The 16,179-nt window shown below is 42.4% G+C and overlaps 1 protein-coding gene across 1 annotated transcript in view; it reads right to left on the bottom strand.

The window, feature by feature from the left end:
* Window positions 1-2,144: 2,144 nt before the first annotated feature.
* Window positions 2,145-16,179, bottom strand: part of UNC79 (unc-79 homolog, NALCN channel complex subunit) — a 245,531-nt gene continuing 231,496 nt past the window's right edge. The window contains exons 48-51 of the mRNA XM_029597854.1: window positions 14,575-14,772; window positions 11,576-11,653; window positions 2,727-2,768; window positions 2,145-2,614 (exon numbers count right to left, since the gene is read on the bottom strand). Coding sequence (XP_029453714.1) covers window positions 2,414-2,614; window positions 2,727-2,768; window positions 11,576-11,653; window positions 14,575-14,772 — 519 coding nt within the window. The 3' untranslated portion in view covers window positions 2,145-2,413. The remainder of the gene's footprint in view (window positions 2,615-2,726; window positions 2,769-11,575; window positions 11,654-14,574; window positions 14,773-16,179) is intronic.

Genomic DNA, 16,179 nt, shown 5'->3' with positions numbered 1-16,179 from the left:
TTTCGATTACTTCTGTTTCTGCTTCCAGTAATAATACGCTGAAAAATGCATGTTCTTCAGCATAAAGACCACAAATTTATAAGGAACAAGTGTAGTGGAGAAATACTAAGGAGGTATTGTCAAGGAGTTACACACACACACATACATTAGCATATACATGTGTAAGTAGCCCGCAGTCACATAATCGCTATTTCATAAAAGTTGAAAGCAGGCAGGTACTTTATGCTTTGTGCACACTTATATGCACAGATAAAAGGGGCATTCCAGGGCAACTTACTCACAGGCAGATTTTAAATGCCCGGCGCGAGTAAATTCCGGCCTTTATGTACGCGGCCGGCCTTATGCGTGCCGGGCAAAATTTTCAAGAAGCCCAGCCACGGGTGTAAAGGCCAGTATGCACTCAAGTGCCGGGCCTCTTGGAAGGGGCGGCCGGGGGGTGGGGGGTCACGTTCTGGGCAAGGCGGGCCGGGACAGTGCCATTGCTTGCTGTCTTGGAGCCTCGTGCGCCAGCCGGCTGCCGGTGCATGCAACTTACGAGCAAAGGTTAAAAAAAAAAAATTGGATTTAGGGGGTGGGGAGGAGAGGGGAAGGATAGGGAAGGTGATGTAAGGGAGGAGGAAAGTGGGGAAGGCCTGGATGCGTCACCACGCTGGAATTGCCTAAGTCTTCCCCCCCCCTTGTACAAGCGGCCCCCAGATTTTATAACATGCGCGCACCAGCGCAAGCATGTCATAAAACTGGTGCGTCCATGTGTGCGTGCCAGGAAGTGTGCGTGCTTCTTTTAAAATCTACCCCATAGATTTTACACCTGCTAATTATCTGATCTAATTGCTATCAGATTTATTTATTGTGTAGCATCGGCTGGGTGTGAGTTCAGGCTGAAAGCCCAGGAGGGTCTCGCTGACCTGGAGAAGGACTGGGCAGACTGATGCTGTAATTGGCAAACTGATTAATTTCAATTATGCCCGCATGGTTTAAAATATGCCAAGTTAACATGCGTAAATCAGGTTTGACATGAATAAATCTTACTTCAATTTTGCATGTAAAATGTGCGGGTGTATATCTTTAAAATAGGTAGGAAGAGTATGCACATTCAATGCATTGAAATACTTGCAATGAATTGCATGAATTTGTAGTATACATATGTGCATATGTTCTGGAATAAAGACACGATGAGCGTGGGTTATAAAATAAATGGCCATATGCATGCATATATGCCACTGTGCATAGCTGTTTGAAAGTTATCCTCTACGAGCTTAGATTCAGGAAAAAGATCAATCTACCCTTACAGAAATATCAAAAAACAAGTAATTGTAATAAAGTAATCAATACTTAGACTAGTATTAAATAGGCTTTTAATAGCATTTCAATCCATAGCTTAAAACTATCTTAAATAAGTATCTAAACAGTGTGTTACAGTGTTAAATACAAGAGAGAATGCATAGAACAGGGTCACAAGAGGCGCTGAACGTAGCCATGCTCCGACTTCTGGCCTCCGTCATTTTTTTAAAGTCCCATAGCACTTTCTGCAGCGTGGATGGGGTTGACCTCTCCGAGGATGCAAGCTGTGCTTCGACAGGACCTGTACAGAAGTGTGGACCACTGGTACGGCATGCGCTAGGGCTGCTATCGAGGAAGAAGCTTCCGTGTGCCGTGGGAGCGTTCGCCAAACAGAGCCATGGTACGGAGAACAAGTCTGTGTTGACCCAAGTCTAACAGGTCCAGGGTATAAAAACTAGTGAAGGAGCGGGCTTAAGTGCACTTCCGAATGCTCTATTTGTAAAAGCTGCTGTTTTCCAGAAACATTCTGTCAAGAAGCTTCTTGTGAATGTCGCTGTTTGACAGTGACATATTTTATTGCATTGATTGTCTTATAAATCTTGAGGAAAAAAAAAAATAAGCACAAAAGGTTTTTATGTTTTTGCACTTTTTTTTTCTTTTTTTTTTTTTTCTTTTCTAGCAAAGGACAAAAAAAAAAAATACCCTCTTTCAATTTGTTAAAAATTCCAACATGTGGCAAGCACATGAGCTTTGCTATACATTTTTGTATTTCAAAGAGTAGAGAAATTAAAGATAACGCTTCATATCCTCTCCCCCCCCCCCCCCCCCCACAAAAAGGTGGAGAGCCACCCAGGAATCGACGCATTTCACCTGAATGTCGGCCGATGCCACAACCCCTTCTGCTCTTCGTTTTGGCTGCTTCCAGTTTTTCCAAACTGTACTTAATTGACGAGTGTACAATATATACATGAGCATTAGACCCAACCGCTTCATCTCCCGCCACTGCGGTCCCTGTGGCTCTCCATCACCCGTGGAGCTTTCCTCCCATTGTCTGCCTGCGCTGGCGGAAATCTCCCCAGCGACTCTGACCCGGCCTCCCCCCTCCCCTCCCCCGCGGCGACTGACCCGCAGGTCATAGAGGATAAAACTGGGAGGCAGCCTCCGAGGACTGAATCTCCACCTGGGCCATTTTGAACTGGGTGCACTGCAACCACTTGCGGAGCACGGCAGAGTTATTGTTCGCCTGCGCCGGGCCCTGCAGCATCCTCAGGCTGTGCTGATTCACGTTGTTCTGGATGGCTTGAAGGCGCAGCTGTAGTCCAGCAGATAAATGCTGAGGGAAAACAAAGAAAAAGAAAAAAAAAAACGGGAGGCCTTTCAGTTTAAAGAGCACGCCATGCAAACGGTTAATCTCGCACCAAGTGCAGACGTAAGGAAAAATGTACCTTGAGGTTGGACTGAATCATAGGCAACCACATGGGGATGAGCTGCATATGGAGAAATGAATACAGTTTGTTAGTGTATAATTTCATTTCATTCCATTTATTTCTTGTAGAGCACAGTCCTAGATACGAGACCTGCCCATTGCAATGTACAACAACAACAAAAAAACCAAATAGCATTTTGTAAATGACCATAAAAATTCGCCAACCAGCCTCCCCCACCACTGCCTTCCCTCCTGCTCCCCACCAGCCTGAAGTGGGCCCTCAACCTGCTTGTCCCACCAAAAATGAACCCCACAGCAGAGTTTAATTGTCCGTTCACTACTCCAGAGCCTCAGCTCCATTCTGATTTCTGACCTTCCCTATTCTTCAAACAAGCTAGCCAGCAGAATATAGCCAAGATTTTACTTGTTTTCTAAAGGTCAAGTAATTCGGCTCCAACCTGACCTCTGAGGGGTCAAATGGCATAATTTGGAGCCCAATATGGCAAAAGTCAATCTAGCTATAATCAAAATCACCTGCCCAAAAAATCTTTATAATACAAAACCAGGGGGTAAGTCTGTTAATATATGCCAATGAATGGTACTTTAAACAATTACACCAATGTTTTTATTATTTTTTAATTTACTTTAAATATTTTTTCACTTTGATTATCAAAACATTCTATCAAATACAAAGTTTATACAATCATTATTGAACATTCCCAGTGAATAAAATCAACCTCAGTGGTACACTCAGACTTGAAGTACTTCGACATACATTAAATACACATTACATAAACCCCACATGCACCACACTTTAAAAACCCTATTATCTTCCAGCTAAGTTTCAACCCAGATAAGATCACTTCTCCTGAACAGATGTTCCAGCTTCGCATATTGTCCATGTAAATTAGTTTACATGGTGTATGGGCCCCCCCATTAATGCATCGGCAAATAATGATAATAGGCGACAGTCCAACCATCAAAAATGAATAACCAATAAGAGGAGAAAGGTCATCAAAGGTTTCACACTGTCCATAAAGTTCAAAGAAAGTTTTTTTATACTTAACAGACAAGCAAAAAGGTTCAGTTCTCAATCTTTGCAAGCCGTCAATGTCTCCTGGCCCTCTCTGTTTTGAATCTTGAAATGTATAGTCGTTTATGAGATTGTTATAGAGAAATTTCTTGAACTGAGTGGTTGTCCATAAGTTTGTTAAATATTTTGACCCTTCCTGGGCTATTGGGGACTCCCTCCCGACGCAGTCTTCCCGAAACACGGCTCTTGTCGGGGGACCGTTGAATCCTTGATATAAACATTCTGGCTTGATGCTGACATTTTTTAACCTTTTTTCTTTTCCTAGGTATAATGAAACTTTGTTTGAACTTTATGGACAGTGTGGGACTTTTGATGTCCTTCCTCTTCTTATTGGTTCCCCTTTAATGAATCAACATATATTCTGTCCAATGCTACGCACTCTCATCAGCCAACTATAAACACCACAGCCGGTGGGAATAGCATTATGAAAATGAATGATCCCCTTTTAATTCTCTCCCTCAGTAAGCCTTTCCCTGCCCCTTTCAGTTCCCTTGTAAGGGAAAATGGGAACTCTCCAAGAGAGAATAACATTCTTAATTTAATAGAAATGATGTACCACTAATTTAATAGAAATGATGCACCACTGAAGGCCATCTAGATTTCCAATTTACCAATTATACTACTTAACTCTACTAGTGGAATCTAATTATTGACATCTCCTGATCTACTGTCCATTCTATTCAAGGAATGCTAATTATTATTGGTCATACCGAATAACATTGCTGGTTTATTTTGATGCCGACAAGACGGATCATGCAAGGCTTCCAGTAATACAGCATTTTTCTTTTTCAGTACTGCACTGCGATAGCAAAATCCGTTTGTTCCTTCTTTCCTTATGCTAAATGGAATGCATGCATTTCAAAGTATTAATTTTTAAAATGTAGAAAATTTCCAGAAAAAGCTGCAAAAATTTTCCACTGGCATTGCCCTTACAGGATACCCCACACCTCTGGGACCAAATGAATACTTCATCCAAGGCAACAGCTTTTGTAATGGGAATTACTGCTATGCAAAGTGGGACAGCAGAAAGACATATCAGGAAGTACTTCCTTAGACAGGAGTCTTGGCACTCCGGAATGATGTTCTTATAAGAACATAAGAAATTGCCATACTGGGTCATATCAAGGGACCATCAAGCCCAGCATCCTGTTTCCAACAGAGGCCAAACCAGGCCACAAGAACCTGGCAATTACCCAAACACTAAGAAGATCCCATGCTACTGATGCAATTAATAGCAGAGGCTATTCCCTAAGTAAACTTGATTAATAGCTGTTAATGGACTTCTTCTCCAAGAACCCAGCTACACAAACTGCACTAACCACATCCTCTGGCAACAAATTCCAGAGCTTTATTGTGCGTTGAGTGAAAAAGAATTTTCTCCGATTAGTCTTAAATGTGCTACTTGCTAACTTCATGGATTGCCCGCTAGTCCTTCTATTATTCAAAAGTGTAAATAACCGATTCACATCTACTCGTTCAAGACCTCTCATGATCTTAAAGACCTCTATCATATCCCCCCTCAGCCGTCTCTTCTCCAAGCTGAACAGATTGTTACATTAACAACAATTATTTCCATGGTGAAAACATGGTAGGACTCTGAAACAATGTTCTTGCAAGCAGAATGTTCTCTTAACAGGAATTAGGCCATATAAAAGGACAACGTTTTTGAAAAACTGCTCTTATGAGATACATGTTCTTATGAGATGAGATTCTGCAATTGTGATCCAACCTGTCGGCAAATTCTCATATCAAATGGAACCCAGATTTTGAGTCAATTAAATAATCTTTCAATCCCATGGTGGTCACTTGTGCTGTTAGGATTTCAGAATGAAATACTACTGTTTGGGAGCCTGCCAAGTACTTGTGACCTGGATTGGCCACTGTTGGAAACAGGATACTGGGCTTTATGGACCCTCACTTTGACCCAGTATGGTAAGCCTTATGTAATGAAGTATCTAAAAACGTCTGTTGTACCATGGTGACCAACATGTTCCTCTACCAAGGTTTGCAAATAAGCGAACAGCAAACAAATACCCCAAAATATTCTTTTTCTTATCTTTAATTACCGTATATGCAGATTTAGGAGAATACCTTTGGAAACAATTGTGCATGCAAAGAATAATCAGTGAAAAGTTGGTGATCTGAAACTCCAGTTTTTCTTCCATTTTTCAATATTAAAAATCCAATCCGTTTAACTCCTGGTAATGTTTGGTTGATGGCACAGGGCTCAATTCAACCAAATTCAGGATTCAAAAAAGCTTTCCAGTACAGAGATTTTTATCAAATTTGGAGGACAGAAATTACCACAACCTATGTTTAAAACAATGGAACTCAGAGGCCCTGCATATTTCATAATAGTTGCATAAATAACCCCATTTGGAATCACATCAGCTTCATTAAAGTAGGCTTGACCCTCTTTCTCTCTCAATGCAGAGTAGCTCTACCGATGTGACCAATATCTGGATTTCAGCAGAGGAAGCACACTGACCATGCCCTGGTGTCAGCTCAGACTAAGGGCAAAAAGCCATAAGTGCTTATCCATCCTTCAGTGATCAGAGTGCCTCATTTAAATATGTTCACAGGAATCAAGAGGGGAAAATAAAAACACATATAACACCTGTTCTGTAGGCCCTACACCGGCTACCAGTTGAGTCACGTATTCAATATAAAGTTGTAATGCTTGTGTTCAAGTTATTAAACAACAAAATTACGCCTTGGGCCAATGCTCTTTGGCGCTTTTATATTCCCCTCTGCTCTTTATGGTCATCAAATCTGGGCCTTTTAAAAGTTCCGTCCTTTTGAGTAATCCATGTGCACGAAGCTTTTGAGCATGGTTCTCAACAATGTGACCTATGTTACGGAGCACTCTTCCTGGTCAGGTCCAAATATTAACGAGTATTACAACTTTTGGAAAGGCATTTACAGCAGGTCTCGGGGGGCAATGAAGCGCTGTGTTCTAGGGTTCTCCGCCATCTCTGTTTTTAGGATGGTAGAGTGATCTCTCGCATGTACTTCAGTTGTTTGTATGCGGACTCTTATGTTTGTGCTGTTTATACATGCATGGATGTTTTTATTTTGTCCCTGTTCAAATCATGAGAGGTCTAGAACGGGTAGATGTGAATCGGTTATTTACTCTTTCGGATAGTAGAAAGACTAGGGGGCACTCCATGAAGTTAGCATGGGGCACATTTAAAACTAATCGGAGAAAGTTCTTTTTTACTCAACGCACAATTAAACTCTGGAATTTGTTACCAGGGGATGTGGTCAGTGCAGTTAGTATAGCTGTGTTTAAAAAAGGATTGGATAAGTTCTTGGAGGAGAAGTCCATTACCTGCTATTAAGTTCACTTAGAGAATAGCCACTGCCATTAGCAATGGTTACATGGAATAGACTTAGTTTTTGGGTACTTGCCAGGTTCTTATGACCTGGATTGGCCACTGTTGGAAACAGGATGCTGGGCTTGATGGACCCTTGGTCTGACCCAGTATGGCATTTTCTTATGTTCTTATTTGTTTTGTGCATTTATTATGGATGTTTTGATTGTGATCCGCCTGGACATGAGTGGAATAGAAATTTTTTAAATAACTAATTGAATGAAATATGCTCTTTCATTCCTGTTAGGAAAACACTGTCATAACTAGAAAGAAGATAATCAGAATACTACGCAGGAATTAAAGAAGGATCACATGGTATATGAAAAGAAGAAAATCCTATCTCAAATCTCTTTGCACTCTTTTGTTTTGCTTTTACTTCCTCATGCATAGCGCTGCACATCAAGAAGGATCATTCCCTTAACAAACAGATCAATGTATTCCATAAAGTAAAGTGTAATTCTCCACTACACTTCCACTAGGGTAGCATGGGCTGATAGGTTGCTCAGTTTTGTGTTACGTAGAGCGAGAACAAGAAGGATAGACACTTGCCCATCCAGAAGGAATCACCTATGCATGAACACTGAATTCTGTTTAATTAAGCCATTTGGATTGGACGGTACCACCTGCAAGTGCTTATGGGAGCAATTTGCAGTTTTCCTGCAGAGCTTGTATGCCCAGGAGTACTTTACACCCCTGGGACTGCAAGTTCATTTTCAAAGGCAAACTCCCTTGGAGGTTCCTGTGGAAAATCCAACCTGCAAAGTCTGCAGACTTTGCACCAGCTATTTGCGCAGGTCGGCTCCAAGGGGGGAAAAGTGCAGAGAGATTTTAAAATCTTCATGTACATTCCTTCTACTGACCTCCCCCTGCCCTCAGGAATGGGCCGCTTTCTTGTATGCTCTATGACTTCCTTTTACCCACTCAGTGGCCAGGCAACCCATTTTACAGAGGTAAGCACGAGTTTACCTGTGTAAAACACTTTGAAGATTGCCCTGTATGGAGTACATAAATCAAATTACCCGCATTTCAGCAAACACGGTGGTTGATTTATATCCACGGGGTTTTGTTGGTGTAATCAACGCAAAACTACACGGTTTGCTTTTCTTATTGCCTACACAGGACGGTGCCTGCCCACAGCTGTGCCTGCTTTTTGTGTGAGGACATATTCAAAGCAAACCTATCTGGATAGTTTTGATCATTTTTAAAAACTAGCCATGTCCGTGTCAAACCCTGCCTCCAAGCACACCCGGCTAAGAGCGCCCGTGCTGCCGACCTAAACGGAAACTCATTACCCACACACGGGCAGGCAGCTATCAAGTCGCCCATTTTACCGGAGGATAGGGCTTTGACCTCTACCCTCCCCACGACCAATCAGCTGTCTGAACTGCTGTGCATTCTGCACGACCCTCATTATGGCTGATCTTATCCAGCTGGTAGGGCTGCCAAAACACAGAGTCTGACTGGCCATAGCACCTCAAGGCCCTTCCCTTCTTCCTGCAACTCATCCATCAGGGCAATATCGCAACTTGAAATGAGTACCCACACCAGCATCATTTCTCCATTTGGTGGGGATATGGAGCATTTTATAAAATGGTCATACTGTGCAGGAAATTGATCTTATCTCTGATGGGGAGTAAATTAATGTATAGATAGTGGGCTGTTGTATAGATGTATAATTATGCAGGCGTATGTCATTTTCTCTCTTTCTTCTGTCCACGGGGGATGTTTCCCCCTCAAAAACACAGCTAAAGTCAACACCTGTATGCTGGTGAGGGGCATCAGCAGATGTTTTCCCCCCTCAAGTAGAGGTTGGGCAGGTGCTCTGCGGATGCAGCAGGGGCCCTGCACCCTAAGCTACAACCCCCGTTGAGGACTGAGGTCCTGTCCACGCTATACAGAATATAATTCAGAGGATGTGAAAACCTTTGAAATCTAGGCTTTACTGTACGTTGGGAGCTTTTGAAGCTGCTTAAACTACAAGGTCATGAGTTGTATCTCTTCGAGTGCCTTATTACGGAAGATTCTAAAGCAAGAAAACTGTGTTTCTTCCAGGAACTTGCTACAGAAGAGCACAGGTCCTGCCGTCTTGGAAGCACAGTTAAAAAACAAAACAAAACCCTAATGGGTGGGGTGGGATGGGGAGTGCAGTTTCCAGAGATAATGACCCAGGGTAGCTTACAGGCAGCTTAAGTTCTGTTTCTTCATTAAAAACACGGAGGATTTTTTTATTCCTTATCATTTCAGAAATATGACGGTTTCTAAGACAGTATCAAGGAGCAAGTTTCTATAACCCAGGTTTGGGCAAAGTATTGTGATGTCCTAAGCCCACATGCATTGCGTCAAGTCTGAAAGGGAAACCACTCCCCCCTCCCCGCATAGTTTCCCTTTTTGAAAATATGAGCAGGCGCAAAGTGCAGGAGTTAAGCGTCCGCATGCTTCGCGCCTGTTCTGCCTGTGGCTGGCTGAGCGGGAGCAAAAGAGCATGTGTGCCTCAGGGGATCTCATGCCTGAGTGTGTTATTTTCCACCCCCCCAGGAACGCCTGGCTTGAATGCAGCGAGAAGCCCGCACACACACTATGGCAGCCACGCGTACTTTCAGCTGCGTTTCAGGAAGGCGGTATTTGGTCAGGTCATTTTAGCTGGATGAATGCCTGCACGCCTGTGCAGTGAGATTTCCACTTTATACCAAGCCAAGGACCTGACTTACTAAACTTTTCCTGGGGAAAAAAAAGCTTTAGTAAATCAGGCTTCTCAGTTGTTACTGGGAAGATAGATTGAAACTAGGCTCATGGATATTCATGGACATACAACTTGCTTGCAATTACCCATTCTTTTTTTTTACACACCAAGTTAAGCTGGAAGTCCAGAGATTGGTCTGAAGGATTAGGATGGAAGTGTTTCTACCAGCACATGGGGCATATCAGTCAAAGAAGGAGCCCCTCCTGTTATAGACATGAGATGTGGGCCAGTATTAAGGATGCATATTCCCCTTACATTCTCCAGTAACGGCCAGTGAGGTAAAGGGTATCAAGCCTAATGCAGGATCAATGTATGTGCTACCTGTATTAACAGTGCATTAGTCTTCATGCATTTGTGCATTAGTTCGCATTAATGTGGACTGATGCAAGAAAAATATTAATGAGCTGTGTCACATGCAAATGAAGGCAAAGCAGCTCATTAATATTAAAATAGGCTCACACAAATTGTGTTAAGCTATTTGATTAGGGATAACCCACCAGCTAATGCAAAAACCTAACTACACCTCAGGAAGGTTAGTCAGCTTTTCGCTTTAACCACCACAGGCTGTCTGCGTGAGCTTGACTGGTGTCACTTTCCATGGTGGAACTGGTGAGAGAAGAGACAGGATATTCTTTGCTGCCCCCTTTCAGCTTCTGTATAGCCACTGATGGGGGAGGGAGGAGACTTCTTATACATTGGGTGGGAGCGGGGGGGGGGGGGGGAAGGGGGAAGGTGTCTACTTAGGGAGGTTCAGTGGACACCATGGCCCATATTGAACCCTGTGTTAGCCCTCAGCAACTAAACCTGAAGCATTAACAGCAGTGGCAATGCATCAGTGCTATCTCCTGCAATAATACTATGAGTCTTCATGCATGTAGAATATGCAAGTGTGAGTGAGGTATGACTGAATGCAAGAAGGGGGAGTAAAGATGTGAATCTATAAAAAAAAATGTGTCTTAGATTAAGATAAAAAGATGTTGTGCATGTTGTAGATGGGTTCTAGTCATTAAAATAGGACAAAGCAGTGAGCGCCACAATCTCCAGAGGTAACATCAGAAATGGTCCTTTAAGAGTGACTTTTGCATGGGAAACTATAATCCAGTGTTTAAAAACAGAGGAAGGGTGTTTGATTGTTGTTTCCGGTGTTATCCAATAGAGAAAAAGAAGAGTGTTGAAGAGGATTTTCCTGTTTTTCTTCCTTGAAACATGAAAATCTTTTAAAGTGCCAAAATTATTCCTATAGGAAATACTATAACAGGAGCTGTTCTGCTGTGGAGTTTCTCTAGCCAGAACGTGCATCGGCCATAGGCAGGGCTTCCAGCAATGAGTAAAAGGCGTTTGAATGAATAAGTGTATGTGGACCACTCTGGGCACAGAGGAGGTAATACATAGAGAAACTATGGTGGCTCCTCCTGCTTCTCTTAAGGAGTTTTTCCAGGCCATGAGACTTATTTTTTTGGTCAACTATCTTCCAAAAATCTGCCTCTGTGACAATTGGTGGTCAGGGTTATTTCAGATATTCATCCTCAAGGGGCCAAAATGTTTTTGGGTGAATTGAGCCCATAAAGATTTTGAAAGCCCTTGCCCGCAAATGATGCCTGCAGAAATTAATCCTACACTATGGCATATTTCCTACTGTCGGCAAGAAAGCGTTTGCTTACCTTGACAAAGATAGCGGAATTGCATTCCTGCAGGGCTTCCATTAAACTAATTACATGAAGGCACACCATCTCCACCATCTGAAAAGGCAAACGTCCAAATAATATTTCCAGTGTGAAACGACTGTAAAAGAGGCATGTTTGTCAATAATCTAACATACATGGCATGTGACCACTCATATTTCAAGGCAAACATTAGATTCCGACAGTGGTATTTCCTGGGTGTACACTACAGTCTTGCATGTCAAACGAGTAAAAGTCACATTCTAATGTGTATGCCTTGGGACTGTCATGGTGCTATCCAATGAGCGCACCAGTGGGACATCACAAAACATTAGAAATGACAAACAGGATCATCAATAGACAAACATTCTCTATATTTAGACATCCTAGGTCATGGCTCTTACTATATTTTAGAGATCATTGAGTCATTTGACTATCAGCCTTGTCCCTGATGGCAGTTAAAACAACAACCTCTAACATCATAATAAAGCATCCAGGAGCGCCCGACTCAACTGCAGCTTGCCAAAATCTGTGAACATGCAAGTCTGATTTTAAATGTAAAAGTTGGTTGGACATCCTTTGGGGGTTTTTTTTTCACTGTTATATTAATATTTAAGCAGAGCTCTTTTAATAATGGTTTATTCCTTCAGACATACACTGCTAAGCAATTGTTGGCCCTCAAAACAAGACTGAAACCCTGGTGATGTTGGGCTTCTCATACTGACTGTTTTTCTGAGATCTTCTTCCATCTCAGATAAGTGATGCCTGCCTCCGTTTTGTTTTAGCATTTGCTGAAAAAGTGTTCTTAAAGTGCATGTAAGTGGGATATAAAAGTGCCGTTTTTGTTTTTGCTACTTTGAATGCATTAAAAAATTCTTGAAAAAGAACTAATTAAGGTACATTATTTTAATGCTGGTATCTATTGTTAGCGTTTGGCACTAGATGCCAGTCATTGACAATTCAAGCACCTGTGTATGATATTTTACAGGGGTTTTAAGCATTTTTTTTTTTTTTAAATACTGTGCTCGTGTTGCTATGCATGAGGATGAATTTCTCTGCATGTTAGCCAGATTCCAGTCACTCCAGTTTAATTGAAAAATAAAATCATTCCATGTTAGAAACATAACAAAAGTAAAAGAAAATGCAAAATGCAGGTGCAATATGCCTTTATGAAAATAAATAAGATTGCATAATATTGTTTGAAAGAGCAGAGCCACTATAACAGATCTCTTTATTATATGAAGGCCCTGCGATCAGAAACAAGCTGAGTTGTTTGGGTTCAGAATTCAGGGCAGGGCAGAGATGATATTTTAGCCTTTGAGAAGGTCACAGAGTGGTGGCCCAGTGGGACAGTTCAATTCACATTGTTAAACACGGTAAGGCTGGCTAATCACATCTAGTGAGATTCAGGCCTGGACTTAGGCATAGGCAACTGCCCAGAGCACCACATTGTGAAGGTTTTAAATATGCAGAAGAAAGAGGGGCCTGCCTCTGCTTTTTTTTAGGGCCAATGTGCCAACACAGCTTCGAAAGGGAACTGCTGTGCCATTCTGCCTTTGGGCATCAAAATCTTAAATCCAGCCCTGGTGAGATTATAAAGGATAGGTGACGACCTGGGAATCTGCTCTAAGGAGGTTCCTGAGATTAGAAAATGGGTGGGTGGGGTTATATGAAGAAGAGAATTGTCCAAGACTCTTCAGGGATTTTTTTTTCCCTTCCCTGTGAATCACTACCAATAAATAATTGCCCAAAAGAGGGTAAATTGAAGTGAGTCAAACCCAGTTTCATCCATATTATACGAGTATCTGTAGAGAGCCCCAAGGGGTCTCTACAAGACCTGGGGAATTTAGTCATAGTACAAAGGCATTTTTTAAAGGAATCTCTCAGTCTGAGAGATCCAAGGACCCTTCAGAGATCAACCTGAAGAGTGGAGTCACATTCATGGAGGAAAGGAGCACCCTGGCACCTATCCGGTGTTAAGCACCACATATCATCAGGATATTCTGGAGGAGACTGGTTAAGGAGTAGTCATCGGAATCAAAGTATGATAAATGGGATTGTATTGTATGCCATGTAAATTTAGTGAGGAATCCTATTCTGCCAATTCTGGGAGGGAGCTCCAAAACTACGTCTGCAATTAGAAAAGGAAGTGCAAACAGAACAGGAAAGTAAACATCAGTAAAGAGACAAGGATTTATTGAAACTGAATTATGTAATGGATTTCTTGGAACAAAGACTTGTACATTGTCCTCAACTTAATTTGTACATTAATTGCCAGTAATATTATGCTGGAACCACATTCATTGTCCAGCATGATTCTGACTGTATATCTTACAGACTTTCATACAACACTCAAGGACTCTGGGAACCAGAGGGACGTAAGAACGGTATGGGAAGTTTGGTTATCTTAAGCCCTTGGAATTGAGGGTTCGCCCATGGACTCCTCAGTGAGGACCTCAGGTCAGGGGTTACATATCTAACAATCCTCTCCAAGTTCCCCTGCTCCAGCATTTCTCCATAAAGCCTCCGGAAATGGTTATAGATTTCTCTTTTTTTTGTATTTTCTCTTTCAATTGCCCTCAATCATCTTCCTTCCTTAATGACATCCCTAGATGGCTCTAGGAACCCTCCTCTCAGTCACACCCTCAGTGCCTTTGATGGGCCAGTAGGGGTTGCCACAGTAGCAGCAGCTGCCTTCCCTCCCTCTCTGGGCCTGAACCAGGGGTGGCCAACTCCAGACCTGAAGAGCCACAAGCAGGCCTGGTTTGAAGGATATTCACAATGAATATGCATGAGGTAGATTTGCATACAATGGAGGTACTGCAAATTTATTTCATGCATATATTTCATGCATTGTGGATATCCTGAAAACCCGACCTGTTTGTGGTTCTCGAGGATCGGAGTTGGCCACCCCTGGCCTGAGCCAAGGGCCTAGCCCAATACTTACAGTCTTAAATTTGTTGAAAGCACAGATGCTCAGGATCCCAGAATTAACTCACCACTTTATTATGTGCCATAAGCTGCAAGATACTGGGCGTCACACGACTCCAAAACTCCAGAGCAGTAAGGATTGCCGTGAAACTGAACTCATTCTGGTTTTGCACGGTGGGAGCTACTGCTGCTTGTTCACAGTACACCGTCCATAGCTGAGCAAAGATAAAGGCGTGGAAGAGGGAACACATGTGCAACACTGAGGTCTGTAAAAGGAAGAATCAGAAGACATATTCTTAAATTCTGGTGAAAATATCAGTAGGTGATCAAACTCTGATTGAACCAGAGATCATCATCTGTCTTTAATCTATCCATTTTTAAGCAAGCAAATGGTAAGTAAGACAATAGAACACTATGTTCCATTCAACTCATGAAACAAAATGGAATTGATGATAATCTTAATAATAAATCATGGCTGTAAATTAAGGCATAGTGATGGCCAGAAAAGGTCCAGCAAAGCAGCTGTACCTGGTGATGCACATTTAACCAAAGTAAGTATATTGGGCTCCATTTTTTGCCAGTCCCGGACCAGTGCATGTGACATCATTTGCGACACTCTGAAACATGGTTCTTCCCAGGGATCCAGGAGAATTGCAGACAATTAGCCAACAGAATTTCAAAATTGGATGCGCAGGAGCATGGCACATACATATGGCAGGTGCTATCACATGTGGCTATCACTTGCTTGAAAGCTTTCTAATTTTAAGGGTCAGACTAGAAGCTATACTAGCCCTTAACGGTTGGCACAGATGCTCTTCCATGCTGTGACTCTGCCTTAGCGACCAACGGGGAGTATTCCAAGGGGCAGAAGGGGGTCAGGAAGAATAAATTGTCTTGTCAGGGTCAGCTGGGCAGGAAGAAGCCCTTCTAGCCTGCTCACTTTTATAGTATGGCCTTTTATGCAACATCGCCATGGGCAGAACGTATCTCTTCTGCCAAGCAGTTCACAGCTGTTCAAAGAAGCTACCACCATGTCGCCATGGTTTCAGTCCCCATTCACTACAATACCGGTGAAAAGGAAGGATTTAAAATGACTCCCCCATGCATTCATTTCTCTTCTCTCCTCGATTGCTGTTCCGTAACTACAAGCACAGTCCCTTCGGAGGACTGCTCACAGGCAGCAGGCCCTACAGTCATCTCATGGGCAGAGCCACAGAGGGCTAAAGAGCAGACGATAGCTTGTTGAGACATTTCTCATTTTCTATTTATTTATTTAGAGCTTTTTTTATACCGGTATTAGTAGTTACATCATACCCGTTTACATCATAACTGCAGTTTGAAATTACATTAAACAGGTGCAGTGTATGGGACTAGAAGGAACAAGAGCGATAGCAAGGAGCTAGCAAACAAGTGCAAAAAAATAGGTAAACGATGTAACAAGTGACAAAACCTGATAAACAATGTAACCTAACTTTATACATAGGTTCCGGTCAAGTATTGATGCAGCAAGGAATAGGAGTGCGAGGGGTCTATTCAGGGTAGGCCTGTTTAAAGAGCCAAGTCTTTAATTTAGTTCTGAATTTGATGGTGCAAGGCTCAAGATGGAGGTTCATGGGTAGTGAGTTCCAGAGGGTAGGACCAGCAATAGAGAGGGCTCGATCCCTCGTGGATGT

This window comes from Rhinatrema bivittatum, chromosome 4, assembly GCF_901001135.1.
Source record: "Rhinatrema bivittatum chromosome 4, aRhiBiv1.1, whole genome shotgun sequence".
Taxonomy (NCBI): domain Eukaryota; kingdom Metazoa; phylum Chordata; class Amphibia; order Gymnophiona; family Rhinatrematidae; genus Rhinatrema; species Rhinatrema bivittatum.
This window is presented reverse-complemented; position numbering and strand designations above follow the sequence as displayed.